This window comes from Sorex araneus, chromosome 4 (genome assembly GCF_027595985.1).
Source record: "Sorex araneus isolate mSorAra2 chromosome 4, mSorAra2.pri, whole genome shotgun sequence".
NCBI lineage: Eukaryota > Metazoa > Chordata > Mammalia > Eulipotyphla > Soricidae > Sorex > Sorex araneus.
The window spans coordinates 162531780-162551181 of record NC_073305.1 but is presented as its reverse complement, the minus strand read 5'-3'; the positions used below and the strand labels follow the sequence as shown (position 1 = coordinate 162551181).

Genomic DNA, 19402 nt, shown 5'->3' with positions numbered 1-19402 from the left:
TTAAACTGAGATAATTTATTTTTTTATTTTATTTTTTAATAATTTATTTATTTTCTAATTAGTGAGTCACAGTGAGGGTATAGTTACAGATACACACATTTTCGTGTTTGTTTTTCCCTCATGCATTGTTCGAGAGCCCATCTCTCCACCAGTGTCCATTCTCCACCACTTATGAACCCGGTATCTCTCCCACCCCCCTGTCCCATCCCCCCCACCCTGCTCCACCTCTGTGGCAGAACATTCCAATTTGTTCTCTCTCTCTCCTTTTGGATGTTGTGGTTTGCAGTAGGGGTATTGAGTGGCCATCATGTTTAACCTCTAGTCTACTTTCAGCGGCATCTCCCTCCCCTCTCGGGATTTCCAATCACATTTTACTTGGTGTTCCCTTCTCTATCTGGGATGACTTGTGGAGAGAAAGGGACCCTTCTTTTTTTTTTTAATTTTTTTTTTTAAATTTTATTAGTTTATTTTTAATTAGAGAGTCATCGTGAGGGTACAGTTACAGATCCATACATCTTTATGCTCATGCTTCCCCCATACAAAGTTCAATAACCCATCCCTTCACCAGTGCCCATTCTCCACCACCCGTAAACCCAACATCCCTCCCCCCCCTCCCCAGACCCGTCTCCCCCCACCCCACCCTGCCACTATGGCAGGGAATTCCCTTTTGTTCTCTCTCTCTGATTAGGTGTTGTGATTTGCAAAAGAGGTGTTGAGTGGCCATTGTGTTCAGTCTCTAGTCTGTATTCCGCCCGCCTAGAAAGGGACCCTTCTACACTGCTGGTGGGAATGCCGACTGGTCCAGCCCCTTTGGAAAACAATATGGACACTTCTCAAAAAATTAGAAATTGAGCTTCCATTTGATCCAGCAATAACACTTCTGGGAATATATCCTGGAGAGGCAAAAAAGTACAGTCGAAATGAATGACATCTGCACTTATATGTTCATCGCGGCACTGTTTACAATAGCCAGAGTCTGGAAAAAACCCGAGTGCCCAAGAACAGATGACTGGTTAAAGAAACTATGGTACAATGGAATACTATGCAGCTGTTAGAAAAAAATGAAGTCATGAACTTTGCATATAAGTGGATCAACATGGAAAGTATCATGCTAAGTGAAATGAGCCAGAAAGAGAGGGACAGACATAGGAAGATTGCACTCATCTGTGGAATATAAAATGGCAGAGTAGGAAACTAATACCCAAGAATAGTAGTATATAATACCAGGAGGTTGGCTCCATGGCTTGGAAGCTAGCCTCACACACTGGGGGAAAGTAAACTGAGATAATTTATTCCCTGAATTTAAATCCCTTTGGCAGTTTGGACTAGAAGTAAAAGGCAGGTTGTTTTTAGATAATTACATATTAAATTATACTGTAATATGCTTTGTAAAAATAAGTCTAAAACAAATAGAAATTGTTCAAATGAATTAAAAATGATAAAAGGCTAAGTGTCATGTTAACAGCTCAAGTGGAATTCAGATGAGTAATTATTGGTTAATAATTTCAGTGCAGTAATAACCCACTGAAAATTCAAAGGATTATTTAGTTCTACCTAATTTTTAATCTGTCAGTCCGAATTTTTCAAATTTTTGTTATGTAAATAAATTTTACACATGGAAACCAATGATAATAGGTAGCATGAATGAGGCGTAAACACTTTAAGCCTGCAAACCTGCTTTGCATCATTTTGCATCGTTCCTTTGAGGTGGGTGGTTCTTAATTTTGTATCTGAGGAGAAAGTGCAGATCTGCTAAATAACTACATAGAATCACAGAGCTTGAATGACAGGAGTATGACTCAAACTTGGGTGCTCTCAGCAGAGACAGGTACTCTTGGCCACTGGCTTGCTGTGAGGTGATGGTGGCATAACTCACTTACCCTGGCTTGCCCAAGGTAGTCCTCATCCAGCAAGTGGAGAGGTGCTTGTGGGACAATTCCACGGAGGAGTCTTGAGGCATGGAAGTATCTTTGAAAGCTTAATAGTCTTTTCACCTTTTTCTTGGTGCCAATTTCTCCCGAGTGTGTTGTACCTGTGAAAAGCAATCAATTCAGAAGTTATATATTTTTATTTGAATTTTCCTTTTATAAAGTTCTTCACAATAATTCATTACATTTAGTATTCACCAATCCCACCACCATTGTGCCTTTCCACCACTATATTTCAAATGCTTTCACCCCAAATCCCAAACCAGGCCCTTCCAAAGCAAAATCCAAAACAATTAATTTTGTAAGTTATAAGTTTTTAAATCCCATTTTATCCATTATGTAAAAATACTGTGCATTAGAATGGAGGGAAATTTAATATTATCAATGCTGTCTTAAGTACTGTCTATTTAACTCTTGACTTGAAAGACTAGAACAAAAATATTATTTCTTATAGACTGTGTTCACTAAAATGTTGAGATATTTTTGGATGTAATTTTGGAAGAAATGAAATATAAGATAAAAAACTTACTTTCTTATTAATGATGTTGGTATTCTTAGCTTAGTAAGTGAAATTAACATCTACATTCTTTTGAAAGAAATGGTTATGCTATTTTCTTTTATACTGAAACCAAGGCTTAAAATTCAGCTCTTGTTCTCAGCATATATTCTCTCTAGACTGATTAGATATTTCAATTAAATTAGAAGAGTTGAGACTATATTATCTTAGACATGAGAAAATTGTTTCCTAATGTCTCAATGGCAAAAAGAATCAGTATTTCCAGTACAAAAATGATGTAGATTCAGTTTTCTGACAAGAAGCAGAGAGGGTGGTTACTTTCTGATGGAATGTAGCACTGTAGCACTGTCATCACATTGTTCATCGATTTGCTCAAGTGGGCACCAGTAACATCTCCATTGTGAAACTTGTTACTGTTTTTGGCATATTGAATACACCACAGGTAGCTTGCCAGGCCTTGCCATGCAAGGGTGAAATACTCTCGGTAGCTTGCCGGGCTCGGAGGAATTGAATCCGGGTCGGCCGAGTGCAAGGCTAACGCCCTACCTGCTGTGCTATCGCTCCAGTTCTGATGGAGTGTATTATTTCTTATTAGTAGTCACAACGTGTAATCCTGTCAGTAGATATATTTTAATATTCATGTCTCATGTTACTTTCACAACCTATCAATATTGTCAGAAGCATTTTAGGCAAATTAATTGAATATCAGTCAATGTATATTCACACCTCATCTGAAGTTCTATAATTCACACTAATGCTATATAAGTATAGCAATATGGATCCGGAAAAGCCAATTATGGATCTGGAATCAATGGAATCTGGTAGGAAAGCATGAAGTTCATATAGAGAAATCAGTTTCTTTCATGTCTCTTACCAACTCTTTTCTTCTGTGGAATTCAAAATTATAACAGATTCTAGGAACAGAGAGAATAATGAACAAGGACCTCCTGGGTACTCTCTGTGGCAGGTAGTGACCCAAACAAATACATTACATAAGTTCTAGTATAGTTGCAAGGGTTTATCTCAGGGCAGCAAAGTCTATTGCTCTTAGAAAATATCACCCACACCCAAGGACAGTAGATACAAGGGCCAGGGGGATTGCCCCATAGCTGGAAGACTGCTTCATAAGTGGAGGGGAGAAGGCAGATGGAATAGCGAAGGGATCACTAAGAAAATGATGGCTGGAGGAACCAGTTGGGATGGGAGATACATGCCGAAAGTAGATAATGGACCAAACATGATGACCTCTCAGTGTCTGTGTTGCAAGCTATAATGCCCAAAAGTAGAGAGAGAATATGGGAATATTGTCTGCCATAGAGGCAGGGGGAGGGTTTGAAAGGGAGGGTACACCCGGGATATTGGTGGTGGGGAATGTGCACTGGTGGAGGGATGGGTGTTTAATCATTGTGAGATTGTAACCCAAACATGAAAGCTTGTAACTATCTCACAGTGATTCAATAAAATTTAAAAATTAAAAAAAGAAAATATCACCCAATTAAAATTATTTAAATATCTAATTATTATTATTATTATTTTTCTTTTTAAAAAGCTATCAATTATTTTATTATTTTATTCTACATTATATACATATCATAAAAGGGCACAGCAGTTTTTCAACTTATAAACCCTTTAAAAGTAGAGGGCACTATTTTTAAAATGCATTATTATTTTTAACTATATGAACATTAGAAAAGCAGGTAAGTTATATGTGTTCATCATTCAACATGAACCGGTGTATATACAACATTAAACTTACCACACAACTTTATACTGAAAATATGAGACTTAAGCTGCAACCACCAGACTTTGTAATGTGCCTGTCAAGGTGGCAGGTGGGGTGGGGGAGGGAGTATGGGAACACTGGGGAGGGAAGTTGACAATGGTGGTGGGGTTGGTGTTGAAATATTATATGCCTAAAACCCAACTAATCCATAGCTTTATAAATCACAGTTCCTTAATGAAATAGAAATTATTAAAAATCTCTAATTTTATTTTACACCATTCATATTAGGCCTGGAGTGATAGCACAGAGGGTAGGGTGTTTGCCTTGCTGATCCAGGTTCGACTCCTCTGTCCCTCTTGGAGAGCCCGGGCAAGCTACCAAGAGTATCCTGCCTGCATGGCAGAGCCTGACAAGCTGTGGCGTATTCGATATGCCAAAAACAGTAACAACAAGTCTTACAATGGAGACGTTACTGGTGCCTGCTCGAGCAAGTCAATGAACAACAGGACGACACTGCTGCAGTGCTACCATTCAAATGACCCCTCTTACCAATCTGCTACACCTCTTTATGAACCTAAGTTTAATGGACAGAAAACAAAACAATGTATGAAATGAAGTACAACTAATGTTTGGCGATCAGGAACACATTTGGTATTAAGGGAGATATATATCTTAATATAGGTAAAGGAAGATATATATATATATATAATATATCATGACTAAGTTCACACTCATTTCTAGCAGTTTATCAAATCAAGTCACAGGATAAAGAGGTTTATTCTCTTATTTAAAATATTTTTTAGTTTTAAGGCTGGAGAGATAATACAGTAGGTAGAACATTTGCCTTGCACATGGCAAATTTGGGTTGAGTTCAATCCTCAGCACTCCATATGGTCCCTCGACTTTTCAGGAGAGATTCCTGAGGGCAGAGCCAGGAACAATCCCTGAGCACTTCTGTGTGTGGTCAAATTGCCAAAACAATAACAACAACAACAGAACAATAAACCACTAACAACACCCAAAACAACAACAAAATACCAAATAAGAAAAACTATTAACTACAGAAAAGACAGAAAGATCCACACAGGGGAAGGTAAAACAGTTCTAGGAAACTAAAGACAGCTGCAAACTGAAGGTAGCAGAAACCCTCACATTTCAATTATCATCCTTAATGTAAAGGAACTGAGCTCACCAATCAAAAGGCACAGTGATCAGATGAACTAAAAAGCAAACACCAAAGGTGTGAGGTTTATAGGACCTTACCAAACTACTAAGATAAAAGGACTTGAAGAGAAGGACTGGAAACTGAACTCTAGGCAATAAGAAATTTAGAATGGCAGAGACTGCTACACTTGTATCAGATAAAACAGACTTCTAGCCAAAAAAATAATTATAAAAAGACAAAGATGTAAATTACATAATGATAAGGCAACCAGCACAAATATGTATGATTATATAACAATTGCTAATATATATGCAACCAACATAGCAATACATAGCAAATACATGAATATATATATATATGTATACATAGCAAAATATATAAAACAGACTTTAACAGATATAAGGGAAGACATTGACGACAACATAATAACTGTAAGGAACTTTAGTTCTCTCAGTTTACAGCAAAAGATTTCAACAGAAGACCAAGGAAACAAAGGTCTTAAATGAAAAATCAGGTAAAATGGGATTAATAGGTACGTATTCACAAAGAATCTCAACCCTAAACAACAGAGTATCCTTTTCTAGTGTCCACAAAACATTCTCAATGAGATTATACATCGGACACTAAATGTGTCTCAGTAAATTTATGAAGATTGAAATAATGTCAAATATTCTTTTTGTTTTCTTTTAGGGCCACACCTAAAAAGTGGTGCACAGGGGTTACTCCTGGCTCTGCACTCAGGAATTACTATTAGTGGGGCTTGGAAGACCATATGGAACAATGGGCATCGAACCCAGGTTGACTGTGTGCAAGGCAAATGCCCTAACCACTGTACTATTATTCCACACCCCCTATCCTTTTCTATATTAACTGTATAAATATAAAAATCAACCGAAAAAAGATGAGTGTGTGGGGGGAACCACAGTTTTGTGGAAAAAAACGAGATGGTATTAAATACATATTGGGTCAATGAGAAAATCAAAGGCAAAACGAGAAAGATAATTGAATATGTTTATAAAATTCTTGACTTTGAGAACTGAACTGAGTTTAAGCAAAAGCATGTCCTTATTCTTAGGAAATATGTGCTGAAATATTAAGAAAGTGGTTTGATGCAATCAAAAAATTTTCAAGTGATTATGAAAAATTATATAGTTTTAAGATGACTATAATAACTGGTGAACTTGAGTAAAGGTTTTATGAATGACTTTGTTCTACAAGTTTTCTATACATTTGTAATTATTTTATAATAAAGAGTTTAAGAAGAGAGGATGGGGAAAGGGAAATTAAAGGCTGTGACCTGAACTAGAGATAACTTTGGAGCGGTTTTGCTACATAGAGAAGCAAAGAAGTGTGGTGATAGATAGTTTCAGATAAAGCAATAAAGAATGAAATAAATTATATCAATGAAATAGTTATTGCTGTATTATATATAGAACAAATTTAAAAGGAACTATTTATACAGTAATTTATTCCTTATTTATATTCTATGGGAAAATGTTTTCTTTCTAAAGTACTCAAATGAAATCTGTGTAGCCGGGAATATGTCTATATATACATATTTTCATAAGAATCAAATAAGATAACCTCAAATTATGGAAATATGCCACAGGCTTAATGAATTCAAATTATGGATTTTTAAAAAACAGCTATGCAGTTTTTCAAGTGGCACAATACTTTAAACGGATTTATAGTTAAGAAGATAGCACTTAAAATATATACACAAAAACATTTTCAGTTACAGAAAGATCATCAACTGCTATTTTAAGATAATAAGACTATTGATAAAGTGCAAGATGCTAGATTTTGAAATCATTTTCTCAAACTTCCGGATGGTATTCCAGGGCCTAGAATTTTCTTCACTGCCCTCTTTGGGCTTGACATCCAGCCTGACACTTCTCTTTTCCCTTTTGTGATGACAGATTCGTTCTTATGCATAGATCTGTTTTTTTTTCTTTGTTAGATTTTATGTCTTTGGATGCCAGATTCCTGTTAAGTTTTATTGAATTTCCACAATATGCTGCAAGTTTATAGGTGCTATTAGCATATGAAATGAAGAGTTAAGTAACTTTTCTATGTGCATGCTCTAGTTCTAAATTTCAAAGTGATAACTTGAAAAATCAGGTTGAATTTTTAAAAAAATTTAGACGTTTTTGGAGTGAAAATAGTAGATTTATTGCATAGCTCTTACTCTCTTACTACAAATCCTGCAATTCAGGCCTGAGGATCCCTGCAACACTGGAAGGTTAGTAGAATTGTTCAGATGATGATTTTCTTTTTTCTTTTATTATTATTATTTTTAAAAATTTTATTGAATCACCGTGAGATAGTTACAAGCTTTCATGTTTGGGTTATGTTTCATGTTTGATCAATCTCACAATGATCAAATACCCATCCCTCCACCAGTGCACATTCCCTACCACTGATATCCCGGGTATACTCCCCCTTTCCCACCCTCCCCCTGCCTCCATGGCAGACAATATTCCCCATACTCTCTCTCTACTTTTGGGCATTATAGCTTGCAACACAGACACTGAGAGGTCAGATGATGATTTTCTTAAAGGCATACACAAGAATTTTAAGATCAAGGGCCGGAGACATAACAGAGCAGATAGATAGATGCTTGCCTTGCACATGGTCAACCAGATTTTGATCACTGGCACTGTACATGGGCCCTTGAGCATTGCCAACAGTGATCCTTGAGCACAGATCCAGAAATAAACCTTGAGTATAGCTAGGTATGGCTCCAAAGCAAAAAGATAAAAGCAAAACAGAGAATTTTATGACTAACACAACCAATCCTAAAAGGAAGTTGCTCAGTTTATGTAAATTTTAAGTAGATTATTTAAAAAAATAAAAGATAAAACAAGTTTTGTGTAGAAAAACAATATTGACAGATGTCTAAAACATATAAAACAGACTTCTAGTCTTCCTGACAAAGTGTCAGTCTTCAAAAGAGACTTATTTCAATGTATTCTTATTTCAATGTATTAAACATTTCAGTTTATTTCTTGGGTGTTTAGAAATGGCATAATTCAGATTAAAAAATTGGCTGTAATAGTATTTGCTCAATGTCCATCTTTTACAGCTTGGTATGTCTAAATATATTATCCATATGCCAAGAGGAACCAAAGCTACCCAAAACTTTTGTAAATAAAATACTATGTTTATTCTCTTTGAAAAATAGTTAGTGGTCATAAATGATCAAATGTTCCTACTTTTTCATGTCCATATTCACAGAAGCTAGAAAATAATGGGTAGACATTTATGACAGCCAAAAAATGACTGGGTATATAACATTAGCAAGCATAGAAGCTTTTGTTATGTTGATGGACTATTTTTTCTCTGTGTGTGGGGATCACTGTGTGTGTGTGCGTGTGCGTGTGCGTGTGGAGATGCTACTGGTGATGCTCTGAGAACATGCAGCGCTGGTGATCAAGTCAGGGTTCCTACATGGAAAGCAAACACTCACGTGTTCACCTATATTTTATGACAAAGTCATTATAATTAACTTGAAATTCTGAGCAATTGGATTGAAATAAAATATAAATTGAATTCCTTAGCATATAGTGCATTTCCAAGGCTTAGTCTTGGATGGAAAAGAAAGTAAATTGAAAGAAAATAATGAATAACAGAAAGGAAGTAAAAATCGCATTTGATATAATACCAGTAACAATAAAAATGCCCAAGAAATAAAATTCATCTTAAAAGAATAAAATAAACTAAACCCCAAAATCAAGCACAGTATTACCTTGAAACTTATCTTGCAAATGGGAACTCAGTTTGAGTTAAAGGGAGTTAAGTTATTTTAAGGTCTTCAAAATCAGGTCTTGAATAGCGATGTATTAAAGTCCCACGTCATTAGCTCTTCTATGTACAACAAATACTCACGACTTTTTGATGGCTGTCACTAGAAGAAGAGCTTTACCTCAATACTGCCACAGAGTGGGAGGAGGAGAAGGAAGAGGAAAATCTTTAAGACAGGATAAATTGTTTCTCTCGTTCTATTAGTTAATGTTTATTTCTTCCTCAATTGCCATTTCTCTTTTATGTTCTTGACAGTGAAGAAAAAACTAACATGGCTGATATGAGTCATAAAGTAGAACGACTTTCTTCCCTTCTTGGCCTCAGCCCCACTGTGCACAATTGTTAGAAGTGGTGCTCTGAGTGTTCCAGTGGGTCAACCCTGGTCCCCTTCAATCATATAATGCCCCCTCCTTTGGGGGAAAAATAAGCGGTTTTTTGAGCATATTTTGCCTACCATCAAATTCATTTCAACTCATGAATTAAGAGTCTTTAACTTCCAGAGCATTGGGATAATTGAAAACAATTATTTCCTTTTTTGTAAGGAGAGAAAAAGTTCTTAAAAAATAAGCCCTTAAGAGAGTTTTTTTTTTTTAAATCCCAGTTTGAATGAAATTTAAATGAATTAGGAAGAGGCAGGTCAAGTTTCCTCAGTTCTAAAGAAGGTATGCGTGCCAGGCGCAATGTGGTTTTATTGAACCCTACACTCCTTGGAGTTTGAAATGTTTAGTAAATCCAGAATTTTGAGGGCAATGGTTTGTGGTGAGCAAATTGAGGTGACCAAACTTTCAGTTGATTTTAAGTCTCTAGGGGTTAGAAAGTGCTGGATTAACTCTCTAGTTCTCAGCATATATTTAAAGTAAGTGTGGGCTTTTATCTAGAAGCACTTATTTGGATTGTTCTAATTCAGTTAAAGAATTCCATATGTCTGTCGTAATGTACATCTGCTCTTTTCCTTCACTCTGCTACTTCTTTCCTCCCTCAACCCAGGCTGTCAGATTAACCCTCTCATTTCCTCTAGCTGTAGCTGCTCCAGCCCCTCACCTACCACTGGCAAATTTATTCCTCAAGCAGCACTTGGCTCCTACCATGTCAGACCCCTCTTCCAAATTATTTGATGCTCTCCTATGTCAACTTGATTAAGCTTGTATCACTTATTCTGGTATTCCTTCATCACACATCCCTGCAATATTATGCCAATCTCTTTTCTATTTTGATAATCCACCAGTCACCCTAAAACAAATAGGTCCCCTGCTCACTGTCCCCTCCTCTGCTGCCCACTTCCAAAGTCCCCAGGGTTCTACGCGTTTGGACTGATTACCACATTTCTTTTCTCTGAATTAAAAATATTCACTTTTCTGACACTATCTACCCCTCAAAACCTTATTTCCAATATTTCCTCCTCAACCTCCTAGTTAGTTGCAATAAGGTCATCCTGTGAGTCCTCCTAATGTTTTGTGGTCTGCGTTGTAACTAGTCTTAATTCTTACTGTGCAGCAAATGGTGCTTAAGTTTGTAAATCCTGGTCACGGTAGGACAACTATGTGTTATGTAATAAGGTGCTGGCTTAAATCTGTCATTGAATGAAGAAATGAAAGGATGAGGGATTATTGACTAAGATGTAAACTTTTGATTTTCCTGCCACTCTTGCTACTAATTGATACTGTCGTGAACTGAATGAACTATTCTGGTTAGAGAACATCCTTTCATCTAACATATCTTTCCCCCAAATGATCCAGGTGGATGACAATAAGCTTGAATGCACTTGAAGGGTGCTTTCTTCTTGTTCACTTACAGAAGGTAGATTCCAGGCAGGGAAAGAGTTATGGTGGTTAGGGCTCATGTTAGGCATGTGCCCTAAAGGTTTATTCTCAGCACCACATGGTTACCCAAGCACAACTGAATTGACAGCTTCATTGCCCAAGAATTGCCAGTGGGGCCTTGGACTTCCTGAGCACTGTTTGGGAGATGCCCTGCCACCTGCCCTCCCTACAAAAAATAAAGTAAAAAGGGTAGATTTCTAGGGCTGGCTCTCAATGATTTTTTTCCAAAAACAAGGGTAGTGGTAAAATATGTCTGGTAATCTCTGCTCTAATACAACCCTGATAGGGATGATTCCTTAGGTAAAGGGCCTTGAAGTTCTATTGCTTTTCTCATATTTTTGGGGGACTTTGCAAAATGTTTACAAGTGTACTTTTTGAATGATGGGAAATTAGTAGAGATCTATATAGAAATTAATATCTAAAAAATCCAGAAAAGAAAATTTATGATCTACATTTCTTTGAAAAGGAAGTGTGTTGTCGTAAGGAAATTCTTTATTCTTATTCAAGGTCTACCTGAATAAACTCTGAGTGAATGCTGTGATTTAATGGATCGAGTCAGTGGATATTAGATATAGTTGGAGTAAAATTCTTGAAATGTAAATATCCACCCTAGTCCAACGAGAACTTGGTACCTACTTGAACACAGAGATCAGTCTTTATGGCTCAGGGTTTTCATGGCACCTTAAGTGTAATCACCTCTATAGCTCTTGGAGTAGGAAACTCTTAAAGAATAAGCCCTCACGAAGACTTATAAATAGACAAGGGAAAGTATGTATTTTCACTTTGAGCTACACTACAGAAAGAAATAATATTTTTTGGGGGGATGGGTCATGCCTGGCAGTGCTCAGGGTTTCTTGCTGGCTCTGTGCTCAGTGATCACTTTGGTGGCACTGAAGATTGATCCTTGGTTGGATGAGTGCAAGGCAAATGCCTTAATCCCCATACTAACTCTTTGGTCCTTAAAATGGTGATTTCAGCATCTAGCTGGTGTGCCTAATCTAGAACAAATATTTTTGCCTTACCACTCCATTTATTTCATCCTTCGTGAGAGCAGGACTTGGGACAAAGTATGATGGAACTAAGAAATACTGAGTACACATTGGGCATTCAACACTCATTATCCCATTTTATTTTGATAGAAATGAATGCTGTGAAGTTAATAATAATAGGCAAATTTTATATATTAAGAATATATTGGAAAGATTTAGTAATTTAGTCAAACTGATTAGTAGAGGAACAAGGGCTAGAAACCCAAATCTCCATGCTCTTGGAGAGGATTCTGTTGATGATGGTTCTGCTCTTTCCAGCAGACTAGCACCCTATTTTCATTGAGCTGCAGTTATATCCCTATGCAGGGAATCTCAATTTCCCTTCTTTAAAAAAAGTATAATAAGACAAAAACAATAAAAGGAAATATAAATATAATTCAGGCAAATTCAATACAACATGAATACATGTATTTCAAATCAGCAAAGATATAAGGGCTGGCCAGGGATATAGTTTGGTTCCTGGTGCCAGATGGCTGTGCAAGCATTTAGGGGAGTGGCCCTCACAACAATAAGAAAATAAATCAACAAAGATTTAAAGGTTGAAGGATAAAGTTATTATCATGGAGCACAAATGCAGAGTGAGTAACACAGCATTGCTAATATTGAAAGGCAGCTTGTAAAATAACCAAATAGAAAAATAGAAGAAGAAAACCAGAGAAGGAATTTCATAGTAAAATTGGGGAGTGATTTTATGCATGTAACTTTCTTGTTTCTTTCATTAAATGTATAAATGCAATATTAGAAGGTAAATAATAAATCATTTGTGGGTTTTTAAATTGGAAGCACATGACATCAAAACCATAAACGTCAACACAATTGTAAGCATGTTACTTAAACTATGATAATAATACAAATAAAATAAAAATAAAATAAAATTGGAAACACATGCATTCCTGACATTGACTTAATGTAATTTTGTTATTATACTAGTGCACAAAGAAATTCACAGACATTGGTTAGTCCCTCACGCTTTGGAGGAGACAAACAGTTTTGTTGTGTACATAGAGTAGAGCAGCAGATTCTGCGGAAGGGAAAGAGTGGGAGGTATTTGGGCAAACAGGCTGCTCAAAATAAAACTGACAGGATGTACACAGGCCTCCTGTTTAACCATTTTGGAGCCAAGACTTAATGTCACCTAAGAATTTGCCTGAAGGAAGAAGTTTTTTGTGAGACATGGTCTAAGAGCATATTCTTACTCGTCTAACTTGGCTATTTGACATTTTATTTCTTTTTTCTCCTTTTTTTTTTCTAGAAAACACATCTTTTTGCAGGGGTGGGAAGGAGAGAGGAGGAGCCTTTGCTATATTAACATACAATCAAAAATAGTTATCTATTAAATACATAACATTAGTTGTAGACTGTCAAAGAACAAAAATGAAGTCCTTTTGTCATGAATTAACTATTTAGCCATTCTGAGTATTTCTTGATGTTTAGATGTAATGAGTGTGAGAGACAAATATTCATTGAGCTCCTACTCTGTGCAAAGTATGATCCTGGCATTGCTGCAACCTATATGACTCCTTGCACCAAAGAGGAGAGAGGGAAGGAGAGAGAGAGAGAGAGAGAGAGAGAGAGAGAGAGAGAGAGAGAGAGAGAGAGAGAGAGAGAGAGAGAAATAGAGAGGGAGAGAGAGAAACACACACAGACAGAGACAGAGAGACAGAGAAGAGATATTTTTTTATACAGAATTTACAGGAAAGCATTTCTGCCCTAAACTCCCTCAGAGAAAAGAGACATTTATCATTTTTACTACTGTTTCTAGGAAGTAGTTTAGTATAAAAATGCCTAAAAAATAAAATAAATGCCTAGACATGATCAAATAAAGTGGAAAAAAAGACCAAGAACAAGATTACTGATCCAATGGGTTACATTCTCAAGTGAGGGATGATTTATTTTGCTGCTCCCTCTTAATGGAGTCAGAAGTCTGTTCTTCCACAGGGATAGAATTGTGGCAAATTAGGGTTTGTGACCATGTGGAGAGGATAAGAGAACACAGTGGAAGGAAAAAGCAATAAAAAAGGAGATGGAAAGAGAAGGGACATATAAGCACCCACCAGAGATGGTCTCCGTACCAATAAAATCAATCTAAGCAGTAATGCAGAAGCTTCTTTTGTTTGTTTTCCTGTACTAACCTCTTAATCTCACCTGGGTTTGAGATTATCAACAGTGAAATTATTTTCATTCTGGCAATATGTGGGTCCTGTATGCCATTAGAGATGTGGTGAAGATTAAGAAATTTAAAATAGGGATCAGTGAGAAAAAACTGCCAATAGGAAATGAGTTCCTGTTCTTAAGATTATACAATCCAACAATTTTAAAAACAAGCTTATGGAAGGTTATATTGAAAAATATATTAATATATGATTATACACATAACCCGTTAAAGTCATAGAGATAGCTTCTCAAGTAAAACTTGGGGAGCTGCAAACAGCAAAAAGGGAAAGTCGGGTGACAGTGGTTTCTCTTGTTCTAGCTCATGAACATTGTATTACATAGAATACTTTTTAATTGTTTTGTATTAAGGAGCAGTAGAGAGGAAAAGGGAGTAGAGACTGAGAGATATGGAACCATTTCAGTCAGGACTAGCAAAATGACCCCAGAGAAGAGCTATCCTTGGTTTTCTCAAGATCATATCTGTAACTTTGCCCTTCTTTCCTTCTCCAAACATTGACAGAATTTACTTAGACCCAGATGTTACACTGGGTTGGGGATGCAAAGATGACGAAGACATCATTTCTTATCAAGAGGAGAAATAATATTTATTTCTCTACAATAGTGTGTGTGTGTCTGTGTGTGTTTGGTGAGGGAGAGATGAGTTGGAATCTGCACTCTCCAGATGCTTTAACAGAGGCAGGTAGTGTGGTTGGATAATTAAACAAGATGCTTGTGGACTTGACTCTTTGGGAGTAGTTATGGTACTCAGCTCTGCTCCATTTAAGTGGGCCATATTAACCACAATCCTAATGCTCTACTTGGATTCTCAGCCAGTGGGACTACCTAGGCAGTGTCTACATGTAGTGATGAGTTGGAATAATGGGTGTTTGAATATTGTATAACTGAGACATAAATCTGAGAACTTTGTAACTTTCCACATGGTGATTTAATAAAAAGTTTAAAAAAAAGAAAGAAATTTGCTAATTGGGACTATAGTCTCCCTCTATCTTGCTCATTTTTTGCTAGAAGCTTATTTTTACAAATTATGATTCATATTTATGATTAAAAATTTCCAAGAATCATTAAAAAAAAGGTTATTTCTAAGGAATGTGTTCTTAGCCTATTGTAAGATCATGGCCTCAATTCTTAGTTCCTTTAACTTAGTCTTTTCAGTAAGACAATTGAAGTTGACATATACAGTTCACTCTCTAAATTATGTTTGCTTTGTTTTGTTGGGAGGGTAACACACCTTATGGTTCTCAGGATTTATTCTTGGCTCTCTGCTCCCGGATCACTTCAGGTGATGCTCAAGAAACACTATGTGATGCTGGAGATGAACTGGGGCCAGCTGTCTGCAAGAAAACCACCTAAACTCCTATACCATCTTTCCAGTTCCACACAGTGTACTCTCAATAAAGATTAGAGTGATGTGTACAGAGCCCTTGTCAAAATGCAATTAGGAAACATTCCTTAACCAACCAAGAACTATAGTGTGAGTTAGTTTGCAATTAGGTTGACTATATTAGATAAATTCTGATGAAGGTGAATAGAAGGATCAATCATTGGCTTGGGGTTCTATGTCAGAAGGAAAATTATGGAGGAGGTTAATACTGGGTTAAGCCAGCAGGGTGGTGAAGGATGCAAAGAGGAGATAGAAAGTAGATGGCTGGAAAATCAACTCTGATTGCTGGTCAGTGTTCCTATGCTAGCCCCTTCCCCAAATAATAGTCAGCAAAACAGGTATACATCCATACTAATCTTTTTACCTTTGCTATGTCACCACTAGTTAACTTGTTAACCCATTACTAGTTTCTTGAGGGTAAGGGCTAAGCCTTATATACCTTTTAATTCCCAACACTTAGCACATGAAATGAGTGAAAGAAGGTATCATAGTCAAAGAAAAAATATCACTCACTAATTTTGCTCAGGGGTCTTGCAACAACATGACTGAATTAATAATATCTATCATTGTATAAGCAGAGGAACAGAGTGCCAAAAGGTTAAGGAATTTAGTTTAAAAATAAAAAGTATAACAAGTAGAACAGGCATCTGGAGTTCCCACGCCTCTCATTAACTGATGCTGAATTTTTTTGTGTGTCACATGTAATAGAATTAATTAAAAAAAATCAGGTCTATCTTGAGCTAAAACTAGAGTTTTAACCTTTGCAAATAAAGCTCGATTAGCTATTTTCAATGACCAGTTTTCTAATGAGAATTCGGGAGGTGGATGTCAAATCATCACTTTTATAACTTGCACAGGATATACCTGAGTCAAGTCTATGTGCTAATCCAGGTTTCCAAATGAATGGAAATCAATCTCTCTCAAAATGCCAGGCACTAACTTTTGGTTAAAAGCAAATCTGCAAATCTGCTGAGCTTCTTCAGTGTCCTAGAAAATATCCCTCACACTAATGACAAGTCACAGTTTGTCCTCTTGATGACCTGGCTGGGTTGACAGATTTCACACTAAGAGTGAAGAGTGAGGAGTGTGCTATTTGGAGACTCTCCAGAACTATTATTCTTCAAAGTGTCAGAGGGATCACAACAGGGCGTAAGGTTCAGAAGTTCAGTGAAGTTTAAGATCCTTCACCCTGGAAAGGTTTCATTAATTTCCCCTCCACTTTACTGTACACCCCAACGAATGCTGCAGTTGCAAATTTCTCAGCATGACTTGGTCAAAACCCACTCAAAATTAAGCCAAGAATCTGTTTTTGAAGCTAGGTTGTGAAAATGTGTAGCCCTGGCAGGCTTAGATAATTCAAAAAGTATCTTATTCTCAGTAGCCATATTTCTATTTATATTGAATTTCAGCTTTTTTCAGAAGCTCCAAATCTGAGAAATTTTTCTTAAAAGCAACCAACATTTCTTAAACTTACTATAAAAATCCTATTCTTGAAGGACTAAAATATGAAACATTCTTAAAGAATTGCTATTCTTTGCCAAATTTAAGACAAGAGAGAAGCTTTATAGCTTGCCAGAAGTGCAATTTCTTCAGGAACATGTACGCAAACACTACAACTCTAGGAGCATGACTCCTGGCAAGCGGCATGGCTGAGTGTGTGAGTACTACATCTTGATGTGTGACACCTGTTCATCAAAACAACATCAGCAGAAGAAAGAAACAGGATGAGGTTGGAAAGAAAATTTAGTGCTCCAAATTATCACTGTCCAAAGGGACAACTAACTGCATTAGTTAGAAGTCGAAAGCTTAAGAAATAAATAATCCCCTCCCCCCCACCCCCGTGGGATTGAATATAGGAAATCAGCATGGGAGGCATTGGGAAATGTTGGAGGGCACTTTTGCTTGTCACATGAGGAACCATTGATACTTGATGTCCTGAAGTAAAGTAGGACAGTCTCATACCTCAAATAATTGTGTATCTTATTCAACTTTTCATGGATCATTCATAGAGGTGAAAAGCTTATATATAATGATCTTAAGCCCGGAATACATCTTTTTTGTCTATATTACACATAAACACAAGTTATTCTTTCTATTGTCTTAATATTCTCTTTTCAGGAATGCAGTTGCTGAGTAAATCAAGAAAGAAAGGCAGTATTGATAGGGAGAGCTATTGGATGGAACTTTATCAGAAATTGTTCTTCATCTTAGGAAATCACAGTGGTAAGACTGTCTGGGATGTCTGATCATGTTACTCACCAAACAGTTTTTTTTTTAAATTAGTCTGCATTTGTAGATGCCATAGTCATATCAATCTGCAAGTACCACTGCTATCAGACTATATCATTATGCCTTGTAGGTGGTGATACCCAGCACATATACATCGAATGTACAGGAAGCAACAGACTGCTTTTTTGTTTTTCTGCTTTGAAAAACAGCCAGGGTATATTTTTTTGTTGTTGAAAATTATGCTGATAAGTAGGCTTTGTATTTCCATTCACAATAGTGAGAAAGTCACTGTGATAAATGGGAGGGATTGGATCTAAGAGGATTGAAAGCTATTCTTCCAGGTAAAAACTTAGCTAGTAAAATGTGGTTAAGTTCCAGTCTTCTTTGTGACTGTATCATAGAGAGATGGGCTTTTTTGAGTTTTACAGCTGCAAGCAGGAAACAAGGTTGGAATGTCCCCAAATTCTGTCACTCACATTATAGTTGTATTTTAAAACATGTATGTCTAAAACACATATGCCTAAACCACTACATATTAAATCAAACAAGTTCACTGTTACTTAAATATGTTTTATATTAATTTGGTATTGAAAAAATCAGATTTGATATGCAATTATATTTTCATAATACATATTTTAAAATAAAGTTATAATGATTAAAGTAAAATAGTCTGTTTACTAACAATAAGATCCTCTTGTTTTTATTTATAAATTTTTTAGTTTTGGGGCCACACTCAGTGATGCTCTGGGGTTATTTTTGGCTCTGCACTCAAGAATCATTCCTGGCAGCTATGCTTGGAGGACCATGTAGGTTGCTGGGGATCAAATTCAGGTTGGCCCTGTGCAGAGCAAGTGCCCACTCTTCTGTATTATCTCTCCAGCCCCAATATGATCCCCTTTAGATCCTTTGGAAAGCATATTGCACTTGGGGAAACAGTACTATACAGATATGTATTAAAGAAGATCATAGACTTGGAAACCACCTTCAAGGTAAAGAATGGTCCAGTTATATGATTTCATTTTTGTTGTTGTTGTTTCTTAGTAAGAAAATATTGTTTTTTCCAGATATTGCATTTCAAATCTAATGTTTGTTTATAAATAATTAAAGGTAGAGTGTAATTATAAAACATAATACGTATACCACATGATATTGACAATCTTCATGAAAATGTACTTTACTGAACTCTTAAAAAGTTTCTTGAAACAAAATAAAATATCCAATGGCTGTTGTGTGGACAATTTTGTATTAGTAAGTATAGGATATATTAGCCATAGCATCAAGTCCTTTTGAGTAAATATCTTAAATAATTTGCCTTTTGTTTTATAATTAAAAAAATATTTGTGCAAAGCATTGTTCTAGGCACTATGATATAGTGAATAAAATTAAGCTCCTTTTCTGAGGAGTTTATATTCATTAACATGAGAATAAAAGCAAAGTTGATTTCCATTAGCTCCAAAAAGAAAGAGATGAGGAGATAGCATCTCTTCTCATTTGGCATTAGTTTTGCATAGCAAAGTGATTTTAACATTCTTTTAATTTGTATAGTTTTTCCTATCAATTTACATTTTTGTTAAGGCTCTGCACATATTTACTGGGCTCCATTTAAATCCA

The 19402-nt window shown here is 36.2% G+C and overlaps 1 protein-coding gene across 4 annotated transcripts in view; it reads right to left on the bottom strand.

Annotated features, from left to right (window-relative positions):
- The window catches only part of PDE7B (phosphodiesterase 7B), a 339167-nt gene that overhangs the window by 46983 nt on the left and 272782 nt on the right, over positions 1-19402 (bottom strand). For all 4 annotated transcript variants that reach the window (XM_004609012.3, XM_055136442.1, XM_055136440.1 and 1 more), the window contains one exon: positions 1881-2032. In XM_004609012.3, the coding sequence (XP_004609069.1) occupies positions 1881-2032 (152 nt within the window). The remainder of the gene's footprint in view (positions 1-1880; positions 2033-19402) is intronic.